We start from the raw sequence: 24,597 nt of genomic DNA, 5'->3' as shown, positions 1-24,597 counted from the left end.
ATGGTTGAGGCGTCAAAGAGCTTCCCTCAAATTCACTTCCACTGCTACTATCTGCCATACACTCCAATCCCTGCCTCTCTTCAGAGTCTGACAGTGGCTGGTTTGGTAGTCTGGTAAACCCTGGTATGGGAACGTCATTGCCATGTGGAATTTTCATGGATGTCTATTATCTCAAAAACTAAAACCAATTCAGCCAAAGTAACGGGATTTTTTAATTCAGCACCCTCCAAATACCCTAAATCCATTCAAAAAACCTTGGCACCTGAAAATTTTTTTTTTTTTGTAGACCTGTGTTATTTATCCCAGACCCTTTGTGTGGAGCTGTATGTTCTCTCCTTGATTTACATGGGTTTCATATGAAGACCTTGGTTTTGTTTCTCCACTTATTTTTTTAGTTGCTATTGTAGGCATGTTCAATTATGCTTACTCCCAGGGTAGGTTCATTCCCCTAATGACTCTATGCTGCACTGGTTAATGACTCATAATCTCTGACCAAATCTTTCATTCATGTTTGCATATGATTTAAGAATAGCCTGTGCTTAATATATTTTGTAAGGTTCCCTTGAGAATGATAAGAATGCAGCAATTTTAAAACTTTCATGTAGTAGAAAAAAAATTGTGTTAAATTCGAACAACTTTATCTCTCCAAAATCTTGAATGGAATTTCTAACATAAGTGGACATAGATTTTGAGTTGACAGCTGTTGGTATATCCAACTAACAGCCGGGAAAATAAGGTACATTTGTAAGTATGTGTTGGCATTTCCTCTGGTATAAGCAGATTCAGGATACAGATGGATGAATTTTGTTGCCCCACTCATTTTATATTTACCTTGTATCTAGTAAAGAAAACGATTTAAGGTGTGTATGTTTTTAAGCATGTATTTTAAAGGTTTTTACAGATGGTCTAGTGAATGCTTATGTTAGGATGATTTTTAATTTGACTTCAGTATCATGTAAATAAGACTTTCATGTTCAACTGTGTGTATTTCAGAACAAATTAATTGACACTTTTTGTATTTTGTAGATTGATATTGTCTTTGTAATTTAATATTGTTGAGCAGGTATGCTACAAAGGGCAGCTTAAGTAAAGCTATTGAAGACTTTGAGCTTGCATTAGAGAACTGTTCAACACATAGAAATGCAAAAAAATACCTCTGCCAGACATTAGTGGAAAGAGGAAGACAGTAAGTGTTTCCATTTTCTCATTTTAATTTTGATGTCTTTTTTTCCAGTAAATACATTTCAGGTATAAGTGAAAACAATTTTGGTTAAACACACATGTCAAGTGAGCTGACTACTATGTTTTAAGTTGAATATTTAGTTTATACCGTTGCGTAAGAGTGTAGGCTAGGGTTTAATTCAATACATATCCCTTTATTAATATCTGAAAACTTGTGCAAAGATCAGTTTGTTTTTTTCAGATACCAATTTTAATCTTTTAGAAGCACAGCTAAACAGCACTAGACAAGGAGATTCATTGTAAAATTTACAGGATTATATTTTAACCTGCAACAGAGGTTTTGTTATACCTAGTTAAGGTTAACAATGATCAATTTGATTAATCACTGACAAACAGTAGACTTCAGGCGTCACTATAAAAACCATGAGGAGTTTGTGAGTTTTAATTTTTTTTTTCTGTTTTTCTTTCAAAACATTTCCAAAGGAAAGGCATTATTAATACTAATAATTGTGAACCATGCTTTTTGTTTCTTTTTACACTATTGTATGATTTTACAAATGTATATTTGTGCAGTAGTTTGTAACTTTATTTTTTTAGGTTGAGGTTAGAAAAAAATTGTTAGTTTGAATGTAGCTTTTCTTAGATTAAAATATTTTGACTTGTGCTTGTAAAGCTTTAAAAATAAACATTCTTTGATACCCTTTCTGAATCTAAATATATGTATATATATTTGTGTATATTAATTCATTAACTGAATTTGAAAGCTGGAGCTTCCTTTTCCTATCAAAGTTCCAAAATTGCATAATAGACAGTAATCAAATACAATCTGAGCGCCTGCCTATGAGAGAGAGAGAGGTGTTTTTATTCATGTAATATGTATAATATGTATCCAACTTAATAAAAAGGATAAGTGTCTGTATGTCCATCTGGTTGCTATGTCCCTGTTATTCCAAAAGATGGCATGTCACAAACCTTTGTAGTAATAAAATGTATGGCATTTATTATTCCAATAGATGGTGCTACACAAGCACTTCTTTTACACATCCTATAACAAAGACATATGCAGAGACATTGCATGATGCACTACAAATGTTAATGCTAAGATCTCCATTAGCTACTTGGATATCAACCTGTCTTAGACAGATAGCACAGCTAGTGTAAATATAAATAAATAATGGGACACATTTTGATACACTTCCATCGATGTTTGAACTTAAAGCAGGGAAGGGAGAAGTGGAGAAAACTTAATTTTATATCAGCACAGCAGACATAGTAGTGTTGCTTCATAACGAAGAGTCTTCTTCTTAGGGATTCAGGCTAAGTAGTCCAGTTAAGCAATGCAAGAAAAGTCCACCTTGTGAGTTTATTTTATATATTTTATATATATACAGTACTATGCAAAAGTTTTAGGCAGGTGTGAAAAAATGCTGTAAACAAAGAATGCTTTCAGAAATATAAATAATGATTGTTTATTGTTATCAATTTACAAAATGCAAAGTGAGCGAACAAAAGAAAAATCTAAATGAAATCAATATTTGGTGTTACTACCTTTTGCCTTCAAACCAGCATCAATTCTTATAGGTACACTTGCACAAAGTCAGGGATTTTGTAGGATTATAGTCACAGGTGTATGATCAACCAATTATACCAAACAGGTGCTAATGATCATCAGTGTCGCATGTAGGTTGAAACACAGTCATTAACTGAAACAGAAACAGCTGTGTAGGAGGCTTAAAACTTGGTGAGGAACAGCCAAACTCTGCTACCAAGGTGAGGTTGTGGAAGACAGTTTCATGTCATGGCAAGATTGAGCACAGCAACAAGACACAAGGTAGTTATACTGCATCAGCAAGGTCTCTCCCAGACAAAGATTTCAAAGCAGACTGGGGTTTCAAGATGTGCTGTTCAAACTTTTTTGAAGAAGCACAAAGAAACGGGCAACGTTGAGGATCGTAGACACAGTGGTAGGCCAAGGAAACTTAGTGCAGCAGATGAAAGACACATCAAGCTTATTACCCTTCAAAATTGGAAGATGTCCAGCAGTGCCATCAGCTCAGAACTGGCAGAAACCAGTGAGACCCAGGTACACCCATCTACTGTCCGGAGAAGTCTGGCCAGAAGTGGTCGTCATGGAAGAGTTGCAGCCAAAAAGCCATACCTCCGACGTGGAAACAAGGCCAAGCGACTCAAGTATGCACGAAAACATAGGAACTGGTGTGCAGAAAAATGGCAGCAGGAGCTCTGGACTGATGAGTCAAAATTTGAAATATTTGGCTGTAGCAGAAGGCAGTTTGTTCGTCGAAGGGCTGGAGAGTGGTACAATAATGAGTGTCTGCAAGCAACAGTGAAGCATGGTGGAGGTTCCTTGAGCGTTTGGGGCTGCATTTCTGCAAATGGAGTTGGAGATTTGGTCAGGATTAGTGGTGTTCACAATACTGAGAAATACCGGCAGATACTTATCCATCATGCAATACCATCAGGGAGGCGTATGATTGGCCCCAAATTTATTATGCGGCAGGAGAATGACCCCAAACATACAGCCAAAGTCATTAAGAACTATCTTCAGCGTAAAGAAGAACAAGAAGTCCTGGAAGTGATGGTATGGCCCCCACAGAGCCCTGATCTCAACATCGTCGAGTGTGTCCGGGATTACATCCACAGAAGATCTGTGGTTAGTTCTCCAAGATGTTTGGAACAACCTACCAGCCGAGTTCCTTCAAAAACTGTGTGCAAGTGTACCTAGAAGAACTGATGCTGTTTTGAAGGCAAAGGGTGGTCACACCAAATATTGATTTTTAGATTTCTCTTTTGTTCATTCACTGCATTTTGTTGATTGATGAAAATAAATGATTAACACTTCAGTTTTTGAAAGCATTCTTTGTTTACAGCATTTTTTCACACCTGCCTAAAACTTTTGCACAGTACTAATATATACAGTGGGTACGGAAAGTATTCAGACCCCCTTCAATTTTTCACTCTTTGTCATATTGCAGCCATTTGCTGAAATCATTTAAATTAATTTTTTCCCTCATTAATGTACACACAGCACCCCATATTGACAGACAAAAAAAAGAATTTTTGAAATTGTTGCAGATTTATTAAAAAAGAAAAACTGAAATATCACATGGTCCTAAGTATTCAGACCCTTTGCTCAGTATTTAGTAGAAGCACCCTTTTGAGCTAATACAGCCATGAGTCTTCTTGGGAAAGATGCAACAAGTTTTTCACACCTGGATTTGGGGATCCTCTGCCATTCCTCCTTGCAGATCCTCTCCAGTTCTGTCAGGTTGGATGGTAAACGTTGGTGGACAGCCATTTTTAGGTCTCTCCAGAGATGCTCAATTGGGTTTAAGTCAGGGCTCTGGCTGGGCCATTCAAGAGCAGTCACAGAGTTGTTGTGAAGCCACTCCTTCGCTATTTTAGCTCTGTGCTTAGGGTCATTGTCTTGTTGGAAGGTAAACCTTCAGCCCAGTCTGAGGTCCTTAGCACTCTGGAGAAGGTTTTTGTCCAGGATATCCCTGTACTTGGCCGCATTCATCTTTCCTTCGATTGCAACCAGTCGTCCTGTCCCTGCAGCTGAAAAAAACCCCCACAGCATGATGCTACCACCGCCATGCTTCACTGTGGGGACTGTATTGGACAAGTGATGAGCAGTGCCTGGTTGTTAAAAAATTAATTTAAATGATTTTAGCAAATGGCTGCAATATGACAAAGAGTGAAAAATTGAAGGGGGTCTGAATACTTTCCGTACCCACTGTACATACAGGGTATGTATACAGTGCATTTCATAAGTATTTGGACAGTTGCACGATTGCTGTTAGTGTAGCTTTCTACCAACCATACTGATAGTAAAATGTAACAAAAAAAATGACCTTTTAGCATAGATGTTCAAAATTAAATTGATGGTATCTACAGTAAAAATGCGTGAATGGGAATTGCATCACTTTTCATATGTAGTCCCTTCAGTTACTTTTGAACGAAAAGTAATTGGACAGTTGGCTGTTCCCTGGCCATGTGTGTGTTATTACATTGTAAAGTCATGCACAGTTAATCTTATAAAAGGCCTACAGGTCTGATATTTTCTTTTGGAATCTATTACTGTTTTAACTCAACATGAGGATCAAAAAGGTGTCAGTGCCAGATAAGAAGAGAATCAGGAGACTGAAAAGAAACTACCTGAAACAATCAAAACTTTAGGTTTGCCATAGTAAACTGTTTGGTAAGAAAGATTGTACTGGTGTGCTCTGGAGCACCAAATGGCCTGGTAAACCAAGGAAGAGTACATAATGCAGAGAATGTCAGAAGAATACTTAACGGTTGTTGACCAGATTAAAAATACTCTACAGGATATAGGTATAGCCGTGTCCAAGACAACCATACAGTTAAGATTGCACAAGGATACATTCAGAGCGTTTACCACTGGTAAAACTTAAAAACAGAAATGGCAGATTATAGTTTGCTAGGAAGTGTATCAAAAAATCTGTACATTTTTTTAACATTTTATGGACTGAAGAGATGAACACTCACCTGTATTAGGGTTAAGGAAAGGGAAAGTTGTGGAGAAAGGAGGAACAGCTCATGATACTAAGAATGTCACCTTTCTTATGAAAGAGAGCCTTCAACTGGAATTGGTTCATTTGCACTTATTAATGATGTGACTGCTGATAAAAGCAACAAGATTAATTCTAAGGTGTATAGATGTATTTGCTTACATTCAGTAGAATATGTCAGAACTCATTGGATGGTGCTTTATACTGCAGCTGGACAATGCATCAAAGCATACTGCTATTAGGGCCAACAAATGGAATGTTCTTGAATGGTCTAGACAGTCACCAATACATTTCTTTTGCCAAAGACAAGGCAAAAGACAACAAGCCCCTGATATAAGTTGGAACTACAGTGCAGTCCTGGACAGAGCAACACCAGGGAAGAAAATCCAGTGCCTTGTGATGTCATATTACAGTTGTATTTTGCTTGGCTTTTCTCTAAATAATATCCAGTTAGTTTTGGTTCCTGAAAATTAATTCATCCAAGTGTGTTTGTTTATTTAAATAAGTAGTACTCAACACTAAAAGCTGGGATAATTTGTGTCATTTGTATAACAGTATTCTTATAATAATAATTATTCAATTTATTTGCCATATACAATTTTTTACATGAAGAATTTGTCATTTTTTCCATACCCCCACTTACTCTCCAGAGACTCAAAGAGAGGGAGAGAGAAGTTTGGTGTCAGAGCACAGGGAGAGCTATCAATGCTGCACCCCAGGAGCACTTGCAGGTTAAGGACCTTGCTCACAGGCCTAACAGAATAGTATTCGTTCTGGCACTGCTGGGATTCATATTGGCAACATTCTAGTTACCAGCACAGATCCTTTACCCAGCGAGCTGCCATTCTGCCAGGATACATGGATACGCTGCTAACAATCATCTCACTATTCAAATATTTATGCACTGCAGTAATATATCTAGTACTAGAATGTGATGATATATATATATATATATATTGTGTGTTTTATCATTTTTAAAATGCAGAGTACATTAGCAGTAAAAGTAGTGAATTGCTTCTAGTTATGCAGCTAAAAGAATTAATGGATTGTTTATAATAGGCTAGAAGATGAAGAAAAGCTTGTAACTGCAGAGGGACTATACAGGAAGGCACTGGCTTTGGATGAGACCTTTCAGGAAGCAGAAGAAGCATTAAGGAAATTACAGAAACATATCCAGGTGAGACTGTTTACATTTCTGTATTCACATATATTTTTACAAAGCAATTTTTTTAATATGAAGTTATTCACTTAGGAATGTATTTTATAACTGTGTTTGATTATTTATTTACAAGGGCCATCACAAATTTCAAGAAGATATTGGTAAATATAATTAACATTGATAGAGTGTTATATTTGAAGTAACACTGGTACATAAAATTGCTGTAATTTATAGGTGAGAATTTTTATGGTTAGCTTATTATGTAAAATGCCTAGTCTTCTGTTTAGAATAGTAGAATGGATCACTTTATTTTTGATAGAAAGTATACAACATAGCTGACAAGTAGCATATTTAAAATCGGTCAATATATTAAAAAAAAAAAGTTTTCTGCAATTACTGCATAAACATTTTAATTTATTATAAATTCTGTATATATCTGTGGTATGTTAATGTTGAAATTAAGCATTAAGATATGTCCTACAACACAATATTGTTTGGTTCCATTACTACTAATGTCCAGTGGTTGCAGGTTATTTATGCATTATGATGACAATGATCCATTTATGTTTTTAATATTCTCTGCATTCAGGCACTTATTCTATCATATTCATAAAGAATGGATTAACATTATTTCATATGATATGTTCACATGATAGAAGCAATATGTGTTGCAAGAAAAATGGTTAAATGTCTTCACTGGAACTCAATGTAGACTGTTTTTTCTTAAAGAGTTTGACATTACAATACAAGGCAAGGCATTCAGACTTTTTTTGTGGTGTGATCTTGAAATGGTGAAAAATGTACATATAGAAATTTCCTTTTTAACTGCCTAATTTCTACACCAGCCTATTATTTTGTATAATGTAATTTATGCTGTTACATAAATTTAATGTGAATTTCTGATAACTTCAATAGAATATGTTCCATGATTTCGCTGTGTTATGAGATATTAGCCTTTTTCACACTTGCAGATTATCCCGGGAATTAATTAACCTTGAGCTAGGGATTTACTAATCAACAAAGCTGAGTCAAGAAATCCAGGAAACACATCCCAGAAATCACAATTTAGCATAATTTTGGGAATTTCCAAGGTCAATGTATTTGCAAATAAATACAATTTTGTAACCTTGCAACATTTCACTATGGCCATATATAATGTGCATAGGAGTTGAGTCCAGTGAAACAATCCCAAAGAGATACTGGTTAAGACAAATGAGGGTGTTTAGCCTAGCCCAGGGGTGGGCAATGTCGGTCCTGGAGAGCCGCAGTGGCTACAGGTTTTCATTCCAACCCAATTGCTTAATTAGAAACCAATCCTTGCAAATCTCAGACCTTATTTAATTTTATGGCATGTTAGTCTGCAATGTTAAATTCTTCTGTCATAGATTTTATTCCTTTCCAATGATATCCTCCAAATGATTTGAAGCCTAAAACATATAATCTTCAGTCTGTTACATTTTTCTTTTAAGTGTTTTATTAAATCAAACAGTTCATGATGAACACACATGGATGTAAATGGGACAAAAAGAAAGGAAAACTGCTGGCTGCTTTGTCATTTACATCTTATTGCTAATAAAGAGCCATTAAAACAATGAATGCAGCGGTTTAAGATTGAAATAAGCAATTAAGAGTGGGGAACCTTAACAAGCGAGACCACTAAAATGAAGCATCAAAATGTCACTTGAGCAGTAAGTGCGTCTTCATCAGCAATAATTGACTTCTCATTAAGAAACTTGGCTGGAACAAAAACCTGCATCCACTGCGGCTCTCCAGGACCGACATTGCCCACCCCTGGCCTAGCCCCTGTTTTGCAGCAGTTTGTTTTCTAATGCTAACCATTTAAAAAAAATGTGTGGAAATTGAACAAAATCCAAAATAAGTTAACTAATTTTCATGTAAATCAAGGAGGAAACATTGTTGAGCCTGGTTACTAACAGATACAGCAGTGTATCTGAGTTTTGTGTAGCCTTTAATAAATTTAGAAATGTAGCAGCAAAAGTATGCGAATCCTTACTGTTTCAATTTTCCTTTGCTATTTTCAAGTTTTCCTTCATAGTTCTGTTTGTATCTTGAATGCATCCCATGATTCAGGTTCTTGAAGAAAGAATTACACAAATAAAAACAGAACTCTGCTATCATTGGTCACTGACATTTTTCGTTTTAAAATGGTTCTCATTTAGGATTAGGAACTTAACACAGTATCCATAGCATTGTTACTTTTATAAGGCTTGACTTCTCAGTAATTACTTTATAAAGTGAATGTAATGTCCTATTATGAAATGTTTCATTTTATCAGTATGACAATTCATTTCTATTGTATTCTAACTTTCTACCTTACTATTGGAAAAAAACAATGTTTAGTCTGTATGGAATTATGCCATGAATTTTGGTATTTAATGGTATTGTTTGTGCAATTTGTCCATCTATCCATTTGGTGTATATTTGTGTGAACTTTATCATGCATCTTTTATTTTACTTTGAATAGAGATATTTTAAGATGAATGTTGTGAAGAACTCAAAAAAGAAATTTAACAAAGCCAGAGTACAATGTCTTTATCTCCTATATTTCATGAATTACTGATGGAGTGTTTTCTCATGTACATGTCTCTGGTCCGGGACTTTGCTTCATGACTTTACTGGATTGCTGCGGTTAATGTCGCTACATCTGATTGAAACAAACTGGAACTCTGGATTACATCCTGGTTTGTATATTTGGATGTCTTCCACTGTGGGTAATAAAAACTCCTTTATATTTTACATTTCTGAAACTACATATAATGCAATTGCATTTAATATGTGCAAAATTAATTTCTGTATTTCTTCATTTTTTATCTATATTTATAAATTGTTGCCTATAATTGTGGTGGAATTTTAAATATTGTGGTTTTGTTTTTTGGCTCAATTTTTTCATTTGTGCATGACAAAATGATGATTATATACTATGTTTTGTTTACATTTAATTTACAAATTGAAAATGGCAATGAATTTCAATACCTTAAAAAAACATGCTGTTCTTCATCTCTGTTGATTTGAAATTTTCAATGCTGCTATGTATATTTGCTGTCTTACTGTGCTAATGGACTCCAATAAAGAAATCCCTGCAGTTAAAAGAAGAGGAGGCAGCAAAAGAAAAAGAAAAGCATAAAACTGTGAAAACAAGTGCTGCAGAAAAATTGCGTAAGCTATTAAAAGAAGAAAAAAGGTAAAAGAAAACAATTTTTTATTCAATTCAGGTAATACATTGGCCTCCTGCAGTAATCATTTTAGCCATGTTTTGAATTCAAATCTTTAGATTTTTGTGCCTTGCAGTGAAATTATTTTTGAAGCATATGGAGAGTTTTGTGTATATTGTATTATACAGCAAGAAAATTACCGTAATAGGATTAAAAGCCGTAATAACATTAAATTATATTTAATCACCATCTTATTTATATAATGTTACTAAAGTGAAAATATCAGTTAAGTATTGACTTTTTTCATGTATGTTGTGTATCAAACATTGGAGACGGAGTATCTCAGCATAATTTTTAGATCGTTTTCTCATTTTAGCGCTGTGTTGGTTTGTAGTATATGCATCGAAGGTTTGGAAGCATTAAGTAAAGTGATAAGAAAGGTCAGAAATTACCTTTAGGCAAGAGGGAGAGTAAATAATTTAATTTCAGTATTGCTTTCTGGAGAAATTAAATTGCCTTAAAATGATTGATTTTTCAGTTTAGTTACACAGTGAGTACAAGCAATAATATTTTAATACAACCCTTATTTCAGTTTTTATGTCTCATATGTTTTATGATTTACATTTTATGCTAGATTAAAGAAAAAAAGAAAAAGATCTTCTTCATCAACATCTTCTTCAACTAGTAGTTCAGCTGACTCCTCTTCCTCTTCTCACAAAAAGGGCAAAAAAAGAAAGAGAAAGCATTCTGATTCATCAGTCCGTGATAAAAAGCACATTTGCAAGGCAGATTCACTAGAAGGAAGATCTGTTGATGGTAAAGAGGAATTGTATCCACTTCCAACAAACACATCTGCATCTTTCATGAATCGGGAAATAACTGATGAAATAAAGTGGCAAGAAAAATCTGTCTTGCAGATGGATGTATTCAAGGGAAAAGGCTATTCTCGCTCAATGTCGTCGTCATCTGTAGAGATCCTTGAGGATGGACGAGGTAGGTCAGATGACTCTATAGATTCTTTTCATAGTAGCAAAGTATATGCTTTTACCAGTAAAGGAAAAACAAGATATAGTTTAGATGGAAAATACCCAGATTATAAGTATAATCCACCAAACCCCTTGCATGATAAAAGAAGAGAAAAGGACAAAGAGGAGCTGAGCATCATTTCGAAGCATCATTCCCAAGATTTGAGCACTAATTATGATTTGTCCAGAAATTTTGATAAAAGCCGATCTCGGAAGTATTCTTCCTCTTCAGTAGGTTCTGAATACTCTCACACATCTGATAGATATGGAAACAAACAACGAGATTCTTATTCTCAGGACAATAACAGTAGTAAATCCTATACTGGAAAGCATAACCTTGAAGACAAAGATAATTCAAACCAAGGCAATAAAAGAAATTCTGTCAGTGGGGCGAAATTGCATAATGAAGAAAGTATGCTGCCAGTGGACAGAAAAAAGAATAGTACCAGTGTTCCAGAAACAAGTTCAAAAAGGAGCCTTCCATCAAATTTGTTAGATATATTTAGCCAGATTGCACAGTTTGAAAAAGAGAAATGTATAAAAAAATAAAACTTCTTTAAATGTCATTGATTTTCTTTTGTCACTTTTTTTATTGCTCATACTGTTGTTTTTGAAATTTATTTTTATTACTTTTGTAAAATTCACTGTCTTGTGCAACTTTGGCTAAATCAGTTGTAGCCAGTTATTTCATTTAATCAGGATGTGCCTTTTTTAATTTATAAATACATAAACCCTTTCTGTTCCTTAAAATACAGACTTTCTTAAGATGACATAAAAGAATATGACAAGGATTCTGTTATTTTCCATATATTGTGCTTTAAACAGTCAGAAATGTAAAAGTGAAATACAGGGGTATTTCTAAAAACTCGGTGAGTGCTGGTTTTATTTATGTTTACAGAAATACAGGTGAAAACAGGTATTGCAAGCTGTGTTCGGTATTTTAATGAATTCAGTTTGGTATCAAAATTCAAAATCACATTTTTTTTTCTGTGTAATTTCATGTAAAATTTACATCTATAATGTAATACAATTAAAAACTAGTCCAGTTCATGTACTGTGTACAGTATTCTGCATTTTTAAAAACCACAATGTATAATTATGTTAGTACTACTTTAAACTGCTGTTGCTACTAGCTGCACTGCCAGGACGAGATTCTCGAGGTGTGGTAGTCATAAGAGGTGGGGATGACACAGACAGCCCTAGTCCTAAATTAACAGTCTTCATGGGTGACTTCGCTGCTGCCGTCCTGGGGCTGCTTCTTAAAGAGACGGATCCACTAAAAAAAACAAACAGTTTAAACAATTTTAATATATTGTTCAGAACATAGCAGTTCCAATTTTATCTGAAACAAATCAGTATAGAACTATTATACTTATTTTTAACTTGCAAAACGTTCTGAATGGGGTTTATCCCATAGCTCTGTTCTTGTGATAATGTGGAGTCAGAGCTTATCTTGGCAGAAAATTCAGGTGGGGGTTGAGCATCTGCATGTCTAAGGACTCCAATAGCAGAAACTCTCTGTATACAGGTGCTGGTCATAAAATTAGAATATCATGACAAAGTTGATTTATTTCAGTAATTCCATTCAAAAAGTGAAACTTGTATATTATATTCATTCATTACACACAGACTGATGTATTTCAAATGTTTATTTCTTTTAATGTTGATGATTATAACTGACAACTAATGAAAGTCCCAAATTCAGTATCTCGGAAAATTAGAATATTGTGAAAAGGTTCAATATTGAAGACACCTGGTGCCACACTCTAATCAGCTAATTAACTCAAAACACCTTCAAAAGCGGTCTAGTTCTGTAGGCTACACAATCATGGGGAAGACTGCTGACTTGACAGTTGTCCAAAAGACGACCATTGACACCTTGCACAAGGAGGGCAAGACACAAAAGGTCATTGCTAAAGAGGCTGGCTGTTCACAGAGCTGTGTGTCCAAGCACATTAATAGAGAGGCGAAGGGAAGGACAAGATGTGGTAGAAAAAAGTGTACAATCAATAGGGATAACCGCACCCTGGAGAGGATTGTGAAACAAAACCCTTTCAAAAATGTGGGGGAGATTCACAAAGAGTGGACTGCAGCTGGAGTCAGTGCTTCAAGAACCACCACGCACAGACGTATGCAAGACACGGGTTTCAGCTGTCGCATTCCTTGTGTCAAGCCACTCTTGAACAAGAGACAGCGTCAGAAGCGTCTCGCCTTTGGACTGCTGCTGAGTGGTCCAAAGTTATGTTCTCTGATGAAAGTAAATTTTGCATTTGCTTTGGAAATCAAGGCCCCAGAGTCTGGAGGAAGAGAGGAGAGGCACAGAATCCACGTTGCATGAGGTCCAGTGTAAAGTTTCCACAGTCAGTGATGGTTTGGGGTGCTATGTCATCTGCTGGTGTTGGTCCATTGTGTTTTCTGAGGTCCAAGGTCAACGCAGCCATCTACCAGGAAGTTTTAGAGCACTTCATGCTTCTTGCTGCTGACGAACTTTATGGAGATGCAGATTTCATTTTCCAACAGGACCTGGCACCTGCACACAGTGCCAAAGCTACCAGTACCTGGTTTAAGGACCATGGTATCCCTGTTCTTGATTGGCCAGCAAACTCGCCTGACCTTAACCCCATAGAAAATCTATGGGGTATTGTGAAGAGGAAGATGCAATACACCAGACCTAACAATTCAGAAAAGCTGAAGGCCACTATCAGAGCAACATGGGCTCTCATAACACTTGAGCAGTGCCACAGACTGATTGACTCCATGCCACGCCGCATTGCTGCAGTAATCCAGGCCAAAGGAGCCCCAACTAAATATTGAGTGCTGTACATGCTCATACCTTGCATGTTCATACCTTTCAGTTGGCCAACATTTCTAAAAATCCTTTTTTTGCATTGGTCTTAATTGATATTCTAATTTTCCGAGATTCTGAATTTGTGACTTTCATTAGTTGTCAGTTATAATCATCAACATTAAAAGAAATAAACATTTGAAATACATCAGTCTGTGTGTAATGAATGAATCTAATATACAAGTTTCACTTTTTGAATGGAATTACTGAAATAAATCAACTTTGTCATGATATTCTAATTTTATGACCAGCACCTGTACATACTGAGATTGTGCCAGCATCACACTGATGTACCCTCCTACAGAAACCATATTGGGGTTCATCCAAGTCATGTAGTCACGTTGTCAATTTACAATTTACAAATCAGAATATTGAATTTCCCATGTCCAAATTTTACAAGTACATCTGGTAACCTAGATTTCTACTTATCTAGTTAATGCAATTTGAGGGTCCTGTACTAACCTGCCGGAGGATATGGAGCTCCTGGATGATGAAAGCCGTGAACTCTGCCTACTACCAGGGGTTGAAATTGATGTTGGTAGTGGTAGCTGAGCCTTAGATGTGAAGAAAATGTAGGAATAAATAGTGAACAAAAGATCTAGGTGCGTATCTTTAAATATTGCCCATGAATACACCCAATACTAACAGAAGCTCTTGAGATATCTTGGTCTAAGTTCAGGATAATTATTTATCTGTTTTGTTTTTTCTAAAGTTTTTTTTTTCCATATAAATGTTCTTAATTTTATTTTGGCTGATTACAGTACTAATTATATAGGACTAAACCTTTAGGAAAAACACAATTGAAAATGTTTAATACATTGATTTTAAATCAAATAGAATTGGCCTGTTATAACTCTCCAAAGAAAAAATAATTGACAAACCTGTTGAAAATATATCTGAAGTATAGACGACAGGTCAGAGTGGTCAGTCATCGCTTCAACCAATAACTTGTTAATGGACTTGTTAAAATCTCTTAATTCACGCAGGCGTATATCTTGTTCTGCTGGAATTTCAGTTCCACTGTGTTTTGCAGATTGAATTTCTCTGGCCAGTTTTGCACACTGATTGCAGAAGGACAGTGGTGTTAAAAGTCTTTTGATACATTTTAAACATTTTGCTTTTACTGTATGTAGACCCATAGTTTTCACATTAAAGCAGAATGTCTATAGATTTTTTATAACTGATGTGTGCTTTTTGGCATACACACTCTTGTATTATATGCATACAGCTTTATCTGTGTTTAAAAATTTCTTATTTAAAAAAAAAATTAGAAATCAGTTTACAGTGGATAATAAGTAAAACAGGAAAAGAGTCAAAACTTGTAATAGAAATAGGAATGGTTTAATGCTACATATAGAGAAGAAACTTAAGTCCGCTTTTAAAGCAGCACTGAACATTCATGTATTCATTATTGCTCCATACAAGAAAATGCATCTATTAAATAACATGATAATAAAAATAATTAGAAATAAATATTCAAAACAAGCATTGATAGCACATGAAAAATAATCCAGTATAAAAATTATTATCACACAGTGTGCAGTGTCTGATAACATATGGATATGTATAATTATTACAGGAACAGGGTTTATGTAAATGGTTATTCTGTAACAGCCATTTCAAAGGTTTACCCAAATTGGTTACTTGCCCTGCACATATTTTTTTCTCCTCACTCCTTGGCATCTTTTGGAGTGACACCCAATCTTTTCATATCATGTAATACCATTTTGAACCATGTCCTCTTTGCCCTCCAGTCTAGGGTGTTATATCCCCTCTCTATCTTGATGCACCTCTTCAGCCAACAACCACCTTTTGCTTCACATTTTTAAACCATCTTAATCTGTTTCTATCCAGTGCAACACCTTCCAACTCCACACAAAGTTTTTATCATAACTCAGCATTCACCTTCCTGTCAACTCTGACACTCCACACATCTGTCCCATGTCTCACTCCCATAGAGGATACTACTTATCTCTCAGATTTCATAAACATTTCCCTTAGAGCAAGACACCTTTAGGAGTCAGAATGAAAGACAATTTCCAGATTTTCTTACATGCACCTCTCACACCTGGCTATCACTACTTTGCCTGCATTTTTATTTCTGCATTCAAAATATCAGCTACCAAAATGAGCAATTTTCAATACAGCTCCATTACCGATATCTAAATTTACACTAACTACATCAGCATTCTGCACCCCTCTCACACACTTTATACCAACAAAGGTCACTTTTCCTGCCTGTAGACTACCCTTTACACCACTGCGTCCATTATGCACTCACCATATACTGAACAAGCCATAGCCATATGCCCATCTCTTCCACACCTCTTGCCCAAATGTCTGCAATAATCACCTTGGTCTTTCCTATTCAAACCATCTTATCATTTCAGTATTTTTTTTAATCCACAACATTTTTTGTCATCACCATACCAAATCTTCCACAACAATCCTTCATACACTTGTCTGGTCACCACCTCTATCACTATAACAAAAAGGAACAGACTCCGAACAGATCTGAGGTGCAGTCTCACTTTTGTCTCAGAACTCGCGCTATCACCATATACTGTCCTTACTACTTGGTGCATTGACATCAACCACAAACACCATTAATCCATAATTAACCTCCTCAATGCCCACATCATCTTTTGTATCACATCCTGAACACTTGTTAAGACTCTCATTTCAGTAGATCACCCTTTCCTTTGTATTCTGGAATGCATTGTTGCAACTGCCCTTCTACCATTTTGTTTGGCTTTCCTAATAGGTTGCCTTGTTACTTTTTGCCTGTTTTTTACCCTGTCACTCCTTATAGCTTCTAATCATTCACCCTATAGCCATTTCTACCTCAACTTATTACCACCACGTTTCCTTTTTGTCTGGGTGGTGGTCCCTTTATCCAACTGGAGATTTCTTTTGCTGTTTTGAATTAGACATTTTTCATCACTTCCCTTTTGCCATTTAAACCAGATGATTCTGAAATTTATTTCACACTTGCTACCAATATTTTTAAACAAATTTACTTCTTGCACTCATCCTCCAACTTATAGACCTTCAGTCTTGGTACATACTTGCTGCTACTTCTTCATGCCTTTCACTAAAAGATCCTCCATAACCAAGGCAAGTTATGCTACACAAACTTCTCCAGGGATCACCAACATATTTCTCGCCACTTTACCCACTAACAAACTGTGGTGTTGTATGTTGTTACATACTGTACAGTATGCTGACATTTTCTTTGTTGTGTGTGTTTTACTCTAATTTGTATTTGGATACTGAATATAAATTTGATAACAAAAAATAAACTGGAAAAAAGGTCAAGTAGTGAACTTTGCTCAGCATCACAGCAGAGTATCAGGAAATTTAAAATGATAGTAAATTTTGTATTAGAAGTCTGTCTTCTCACCTACCTGTTTCTTTACTCTCTCTAGCTTTTCCTTTTGAGACTCCAGCTCCTTAGTCAAGTTCAGAATCTTACTTTCCATCTCCTTATTTCCTTCAAGCTGTGTCCTTTCATCACTGATTAGAGATTCGAGTGTGGTGGTCATTGCCTGTAATAAAAGTAACATTGTACAAGTTGACAGTTTCTGGAATATACAGGCAGAATTTAGGTATTTTCCTTTTAAAGGTGTCACCCACTTCACTTGGGTTCCAATCCAGGTGGGTCGATCAATGTGCCATCAGCGCATGCTCCCAACCTCTCCTTTCCTCTTAAAATTTAGACTGCTGTCTGCTTTTGTGTAACTTAAGTTATGCTCAATTCCATTAGGAACTCTTCCATTTGTAGTTTATTCATTTATACTGTCCTATCTGGGTTTTTTTGTGTAATTGTAATTCTTATTTTACTTGATGTAAAATGCTCTAAGCTACACTTTTGTATGAAAATCAAAAATTATATACATAAATGTTGTTCTCCTTATCTGATACAGAATCATTCTACTATGCCTTCATGAAATCTCACCTGGATTATTCCATTTCTTTCTTTTATTGGTCTCCCTGTTTGAAATATCAATGACCTGTAACAAGTATGAATCACTGCTGTCAATGTGCTCACTCGCCAAGCACACATTCACCCATTCTGTTATATTCAAAACCATTCTCCTGATTTACTAAACTGTGCAGATTGCTGTTCAGTGTTACTCTTATCGTATCAACCTGAAAGTCCCCTAAAATCATTCAATGGTGGCCTTTTCAAAATTCCAAATGCTTTGCAGCCCTTGTTCTCCAGAAGGTGCTCCCTGAACTTGTTTGTAAATCTCAAAGTTTTCCAAATTGCGTCTTCCTATTCAATTCTTCAGTAACAACTGTACTAATCCTGAAGCAATTATGTATACTTTACATGTAATATTTTTGAAAGCTGTTGTATTTATTCTTTATTTTTGAAAGTACTCTTGTTTGCTATGGAAAGCATCCTGCAATGACATGCATCTGTAAAATAAAAATTGATGCAAGAGGAAAAAGAAGAATATAAAATGATTTAAAGATAATTCTATTACACAATGGATTCCATTGTCATGCCACCTATATGTATTCCCTTTTTTCACACCAGTGCACTTACAGTATGGGTAATGTATATATAATATGTTACGCATTGTTAAAAAAAAAAACTACCTTTGTATCTTCTTGTAGCTCACGGATTTGTCTTTTTTTGTATTTGTATTTCTCTTCCACTGCTCTCTTTTGTTCCTCGAGTTTCAGTTTTTCTTCATATTCTTCACCTATTATTTAACCAAAAAAAATATCAAAAAAAATGTGTATGTGTTTATTAGGAATGAAAGTTGCTGTTTCAATACATTTTGGATTTTCCTTGACTAGTGACTGTTTACAAGCAAGTAAGACTAGTTATAAAAATAATGGATGAAGGTTAAGGCTGGCTTATAGATGTGTTTTTCAGCAGTATTTGTCTTCTCAACAATATAGTGAAGACCAGTATAGTGCAGACTGATATGTTAATACGAATATAAACTCTCAGCATGAGAGGTGGTGGAATTCTGCAGTGTGACCAACGGCGAGCACTTACTGTAGAAATGCTACATCATACCCACTTGTTTCTGTGACTTTATTAAAAGATTTTCTGTAGGTCGAATTCCGGCTATTGATGACATGCAGTGTATTTTCTAAGGCTCTTATTTCTTTTTCTGCCTTGCGGATTTTAGCATCCAGTTCATCCCCTTCACGCTGAAGCTCCTCTTTCTCTTGTGCAGCCTACAATATACAGGTTATAGAACTAAGGCCTTAATAAACATTACATTTATCAAACTGTTTATGGAAAAATGTGCAAACATTGCTGTTTACAGTAAACAAAAAATAAGGGTATAGGAATTATTGCATTACAAATGTAAGAAAAAAATTTTGATCACACTTATATAGACACTTGACATATCTAAAATTGGCTCAGCCAAATTCACCCCATGGAATGAATAAAAGTTCTTTCTGTCTGTCTGTCTGAAAAAATAACTGCAGAAATAACCTCAGAAATACAGAATGTTTTGAGGGGACAAATAATTTGTTTCACATAAAAATAAATGGCAAAGTAAAAGAACATTAGAATTAATAACTGATCCCTAAAATTGATTGTGAATGTGAAAGGCCATTCTGTGATACTTGACCACATGGGAAACAACAAATTGTTCTTAAAAGATAAGTTTGGTATTTTTCCAAGTTATTCAGTATCTTGATTTATACTAATTTGCTACATAAAACTGTTCTACAGTGAAATCATATTTTATAAATGTTTTAAAAATTCCCTGGGCTACTCTTCCATTTTATAATGGAGCTAAAGGGTACCGAGGTCACCGTGTGAAAAGTAGCCTTAAAACTTACTGAATATTTCCACTTTGAAGGAACAAAGGTTTCGACTTAAGAAAATGTGCCTTCTGTATTTCTGAGGCATGCTTGGGACAACAACAGTAAACTGGCAATAATACATTTTATCACACATTCTTGCTGTGGTTCTTCCAAGGTAAGGCTACATACTGCATCTTGCTTGGTTATTTGCTTGCAGTGGCTGTTATAGTTGGAGTTATGACACAAAAGCAGGTGAGTTTTTTAAAATTTATAAAATATGCTTCACTTTAGAATGCTTTTTAATGTGGCAAACTAATATATACCATGATTGTAAAGAAATAACTTCAGCTTGAAAGTCATGCTGTTCTCGCAAAGACCAAAAGAAAAGGATATTCAGATTTTAGATCAGCAAATACTTTAGAAGGAAGTTCAATATGAAATTACAAAATGAGTAGTACAGTTGGGTCTAAGATTAGTAAACACAAACAAAAAACTAACATATTTAAGGACTAGACTAAGAATGTAAACACGTCAAGAGTGTTAACAAACAACAACAGATTTTTTTCATGAAATAGAAATGCTCAGTTCATTGGGTGATAGAGGTTTATGGGAAGAAGTATTGATTGCATCCTTGATTGATTTTTGTCTCATTTGTTATAAAACAACGTATAAAATTAATAACATTTTAAAAATGTTTAGACCTGAACAGGCCATTTATTTAACTGCTTCAAAAATGTCACCAACACAAAATTTGAATGGCCCTAAATACTACTCATTGCCATACTGCTTGTTAACTTATTCCATGCATTCTGTGATCTTTCCCATTTTTGTGTGAAATGTACCCTTTACCAGCATCCACCTGTACCCCATTTCCTTGTTGAACTTTTAAAGTAACATCTGGCATCTGTCATACCAGTTCTATCATGTCCTCTCTTAATTTCTATTTGTTTAAATTAAAAAATATGTATCTTCTCTTCAGTCACCTCTCATACTCCACAGTCCTGGAAGTATCTTGTTGGTCATTATATCTCTTTTGTGAAAGAAAACAAAACTAGAACGAATTAAAAAAAAAAAAAAAAAGTGTCCACAAAACCTATCGCATAATAAATTCTCTAATTTATTCAACAGGCCACTTTTAATGGAATAGCGTACATTAAAATTCTAAAGGAGATACATACATACATACAAACATATGCTGAATTTGTATATATATAGATATATATATATAGTTATGTAATATACTGTATATAGATACACATACATAATGTGTATATATTAATTTAGTAATATATAGTGTAATGAGAGAGAGAGAGACATCAGACCCAACAATGCAGACGAGCTGAAAGCCGCTATCGAAGCACCCTGGGCTTCCACAACACCTCAGCAGTGCCACAGGCTGATCGCTTCCATGATGCAGTAATTCATGCAAAAAGAGCTCGACCAAGTATTGAGTGCATTCGTGGACATATTTCCAGTAAGCCAATATTTCTATATTTAAAATCATTTTTTTTTTGGTCTTATGTAATATTCTAATTTTCTGAGATACTGAATTTTGAGTTTTCACTACCTGTAGGCCGTAATCAGCAAAATGAAAAGAAATAAAGCAATGAAATATATCACTCTGTGTAATGAATCTATATAATATATGAGTTTCACTTATTCAATTGAATTACTGAAATAAATTAACTTTTTGATGATATTCTAGTTTATTGAGATGCACTTGTGTGTGTGTGTATATATACTGTGATATATATACATATTTACACATACACTTAACAGGTGACATATGAAAAAGAAGCCTACAAATCATCAGAATACGTGCAAATATCTACCACATTGACTTTTAAGAGCATCTTTCCATTTATCATCCATGATGTCGGGGACAACTACTGGTTTACAGATGGAAGGGTTTCTTGGTTCCAGTGCATTACTCACACAAATAGTACTGTACTCTACTTTTTCATGAACTACTGGATTGAATGTTTTGGATGAGTACTTGCAAAGGGATATTGTTCCATGAATCCCTCACAGGTCAACTTGAGGGAGAATGTATGGGCATACAGCTTCAATGAAGACCATATCTTCTTTACATCAAGCACACATGTTATAGAACCACTTACACAAAAACAATTGTGAATTGAGACTTCTCATTAGCTTCTCCTGACTACATTTGCTGTTGTTGCTAAAACCAGAGCAGTAGTCCTCCCCATGCACCGGAATATTTTTTCATGCATCCATATATCACATATAACTGATATATATTGTATATTTAGTATACACACAGATACAGGTAAACATAGTATGATGAGATGATTCTATACCTTAATAACATAAAAAGCTTGCGATTTATCCTCTTCTCCCTCAGGGGGTGCCATGGAAACCATAATAATCTCATATCTTTTCCTTAATTTATCAATTTTGGAAAGTCTGTCGTGCAGTTCTGCACTAAAAAAAAGTAAATGAGGAATTAATTTTGTTTAAGGGAATCCTACTGTTCACTTGATCTTTTGATGTTAATTATGTTTATGGCTGATTATTTACTTAGCACAAGTAAACATGGATCACACACAGGCCTGATATAATCTATTTAAAGATTCTTCTTTGGACAACTGAAAAATTGACTTTTGTTACTTGTGAATCTCACCTGAGCCCTTGGCGCTCCTGGTCTACTAGCCTGAGCTGAGTTTGCAGCATTTCCTGATGCACCTTTATATCTTCTGCTCGTTCTTTCATAGCATTCTGTAACTGAAGTTTTCTTTTTTCCAAGGAAAGAACATGGTCTGCCTTACTATACAGTAGGTCCCGTAGACGCTTAATGTGCAGTTTCACAATGTTGATGTCAACCATTGAGTCCTAAAACAAAATTCCAAAATGACAGGATTATTACAGATGATTAATGCAATCATCTTTCTTCTGTGTTCAGATGGCACTGGTGGAGGAGGTGGCTGATGGGATACCATGCTTCAGGGAAAGGGTTTGCCTTTGGATTCTAGGTGAGACATGCCCAACCTTGTGGATTTTGCATGCTTTGATATGTTTTTTCCATTTGCCTCTGTATGTATTGTTTAACAGCACAGTTTACACAAACTGATAAAAGAAAATGACTCATGGGACTGCTTATACAACCACCGATATTCTGTGACCATGAGCATGGCACTAAATTTGTCAGAACTCCGACTTAAGAAATCGGAAGGTAACTACTACTTGCCCTCCTGTGGACAGAGCATGGTACCCACTTGTTTCTTGCTTTTTTAGACTTTAGTGAAAGATTGTTTTTAGTAATATATTTTGTAATATATTTTGATTAAACACTGAACCTTTTGGATATTTCAGGTTATTTTTTTTTCTTTCTTTACTCTCAGTAGTGGAGATATACCATATGTCTGATTAGCAGTTTAGGCATCATGTTAAAATCTTTATAGGAAATAAAACATATTAAAAAATTAAACAATGCCTTTATACTACTAGTCACTCAGTTGTTTTTTTTTTTGGTTATCTGATAAGAGTTCTCAGTGTTAGTGTCTGCATTTTTTTATTCCAGTTTCTTAATTAGATGCCAGTTATTCCTGCTAATGTTGCATACTTTTTTGGGCACAATTCTCATTCTCTTATTTCTTCAGATTAGAAATGTTGAATTGCCTCTTTAACTCTTACATGGCTGTATTCAGTTATAACTTATGTTTTTCAGTTCCAAGTTAACAACAAGGAAGCAGCTAGCCGGTGAACTAACAGTTTGCCAGCTGTGTTGGTCCTGTTTACATCTGTGCTTATTATCATAAACTATCTTTTTCAATAAATGAGTTTGAAAGAAGTTAGAGAAAAAAAATAGGAGGTTGAGAAGTATGCATCTGGTTTAACCCTGAAAGCATTTGAATTCCATCCCAAGAAAAGTGTAAATCTAAAATATTAGAACATGGAAGAATGTCAGCATTAGCAGTTTTATTAAAATTTCTTTGGCTTTTAATTAATAAATTGGTTGGAGTAAATCTGTTGGAGCAAGATTAGAAACTTCTATGGTAGATTTTGCTTTTCTGAAAATATGAAGCATTTAATGGTTCTGAATATTAAAAAGCAAATGAAATAAAATTAAAATGAAGTATACTGCACCACTGAATTGGCTGAACAGAAATCTGAAATTGTGTGACTGAGGACCCCAGCATGAAGACTTAACTACACATACACAGTCAGTAGGGAGTGGAAACCTGCAGGGCAGCCAGGGAATTGTGTTTATGTAAAACCCTTGAGACCCACTAACTTGATTATCTTTAAAAAACAAACTTATTTTTTTATTACATGTGGACAGTGGACAGAGCATGGTTGCAGTATTCAGTGCCATTATATGCTTCCTGTTTTCAGAAAGGCAAAATCTAAAATATGACTTCCTAGTCTTGGTCCAGGATATTTACTCCAATCAGATTTCACCATACACGGGAGACGTGCCTAAAATAGTGTAATGAATCAAATGAATTTAGTTTAGGGCTATACTGTATCATTCTCAAACCTGCTTAATTCTGGGTTGAGGGGAGCCAGAGTCTATCCCAGCAACACTTGGCACACAGCAGGAAACAGCCCAGGACTAGGGACCAGTCCATTATAGGGCCCATTAACAGCATGTGGCCAGCTTTGAGTAAGCTGCCCATCTTTGAGGATGTAGGAAGAAGATCAATGCAGACACAAGGAGAATGTGCAAACACCACAGTCACAATGACTAGGTTTGCCACTTGAGCCCAGAACACAGCTGTGAAGCAGCAGACCTCACATTGCGTTACCATTCAAACCAGTATTGTACAAAGATACATATTACAGGATGTGATCACCACATTCCTCCATTAAGTCACATATGTTGCTTAAATTTCCATTGCTTTAGTATTCCATTAAA

The 24,597-nt window shown here is 35.3% G+C and overlaps 2 protein-coding genes across 9 annotated transcripts in view; one reads left to right on the top strand and one right to left on the bottom strand.

Moving 5' to 3' along the window:
• Positions 1-11,655, top strand: part of ttc14 (tetratricopeptide repeat domain 14) — a 39,999-nt gene extending 28,344 nt beyond the window's left edge. For all 8 annotated transcript variants that reach the window (XM_028794617.2, XM_028794618.2, XM_051924030.1 and 5 more), the window contains 4 exons: positions 1,064-1,186; positions 6,792-6,909; positions 9,984-10,093; positions 10,699-11,655. In XM_028794617.2, coding sequence (XP_028650450.2) covers positions 1,064-1,186; positions 6,792-6,909; positions 9,984-10,093; positions 10,699-11,638 — 1,291 coding nt within the window. In that variant the 3' untranslated portion in view covers positions 11,639-11,655. The remainder of the gene's footprint in view (positions 1-1,063; positions 1,187-6,791; positions 6,910-9,983; positions 10,094-10,698) is intronic.
• A 361-nt stretch (positions 11,656-12,016) lies between these two features.
• Positions 12,017-24,597, bottom strand: part of LOC114646433 (coiled-coil domain-containing protein 39-like) — a 37,760-nt gene continuing 25,179 nt past the window's right edge. The window contains exons 13-20 of the mRNA XM_028794615.2: positions 22,363-22,571; positions 22,040-22,163; positions 18,977-19,136; positions 18,543-18,649; positions 17,342-17,482; positions 14,816-14,995; positions 14,397-14,488; positions 12,017-12,365 (exon numbers count right to left, since the gene is read on the bottom strand). Of these exons, the coding sequence (XP_028650448.2) occupies positions 12,197-12,365; positions 14,397-14,488; positions 14,816-14,995; positions 17,342-17,482; positions 18,543-18,649; positions 18,977-19,136; positions 22,040-22,163; positions 22,363-22,571 (1,182 nt within the window). The 3' untranslated portion in view covers positions 12,017-12,196. The remainder of the gene's footprint in view (positions 12,366-14,396; positions 14,489-14,815; positions 14,996-17,341; positions 17,483-18,542; positions 18,650-18,976; positions 19,137-22,039; positions 22,164-22,362; positions 22,572-24,597) is intronic.

The sequence above is a fragment of the Erpetoichthys calabaricus genome, chromosome 2, assembly GCF_900747795.2.
Source record: "Erpetoichthys calabaricus chromosome 2, fErpCal1.3, whole genome shotgun sequence".
NCBI lineage: Eukaryota > Metazoa > Chordata > Cladistia > Polypteriformes > Polypteridae > Erpetoichthys > Erpetoichthys calabaricus.
This window is presented reverse-complemented; position numbering and strand designations above follow the sequence as displayed.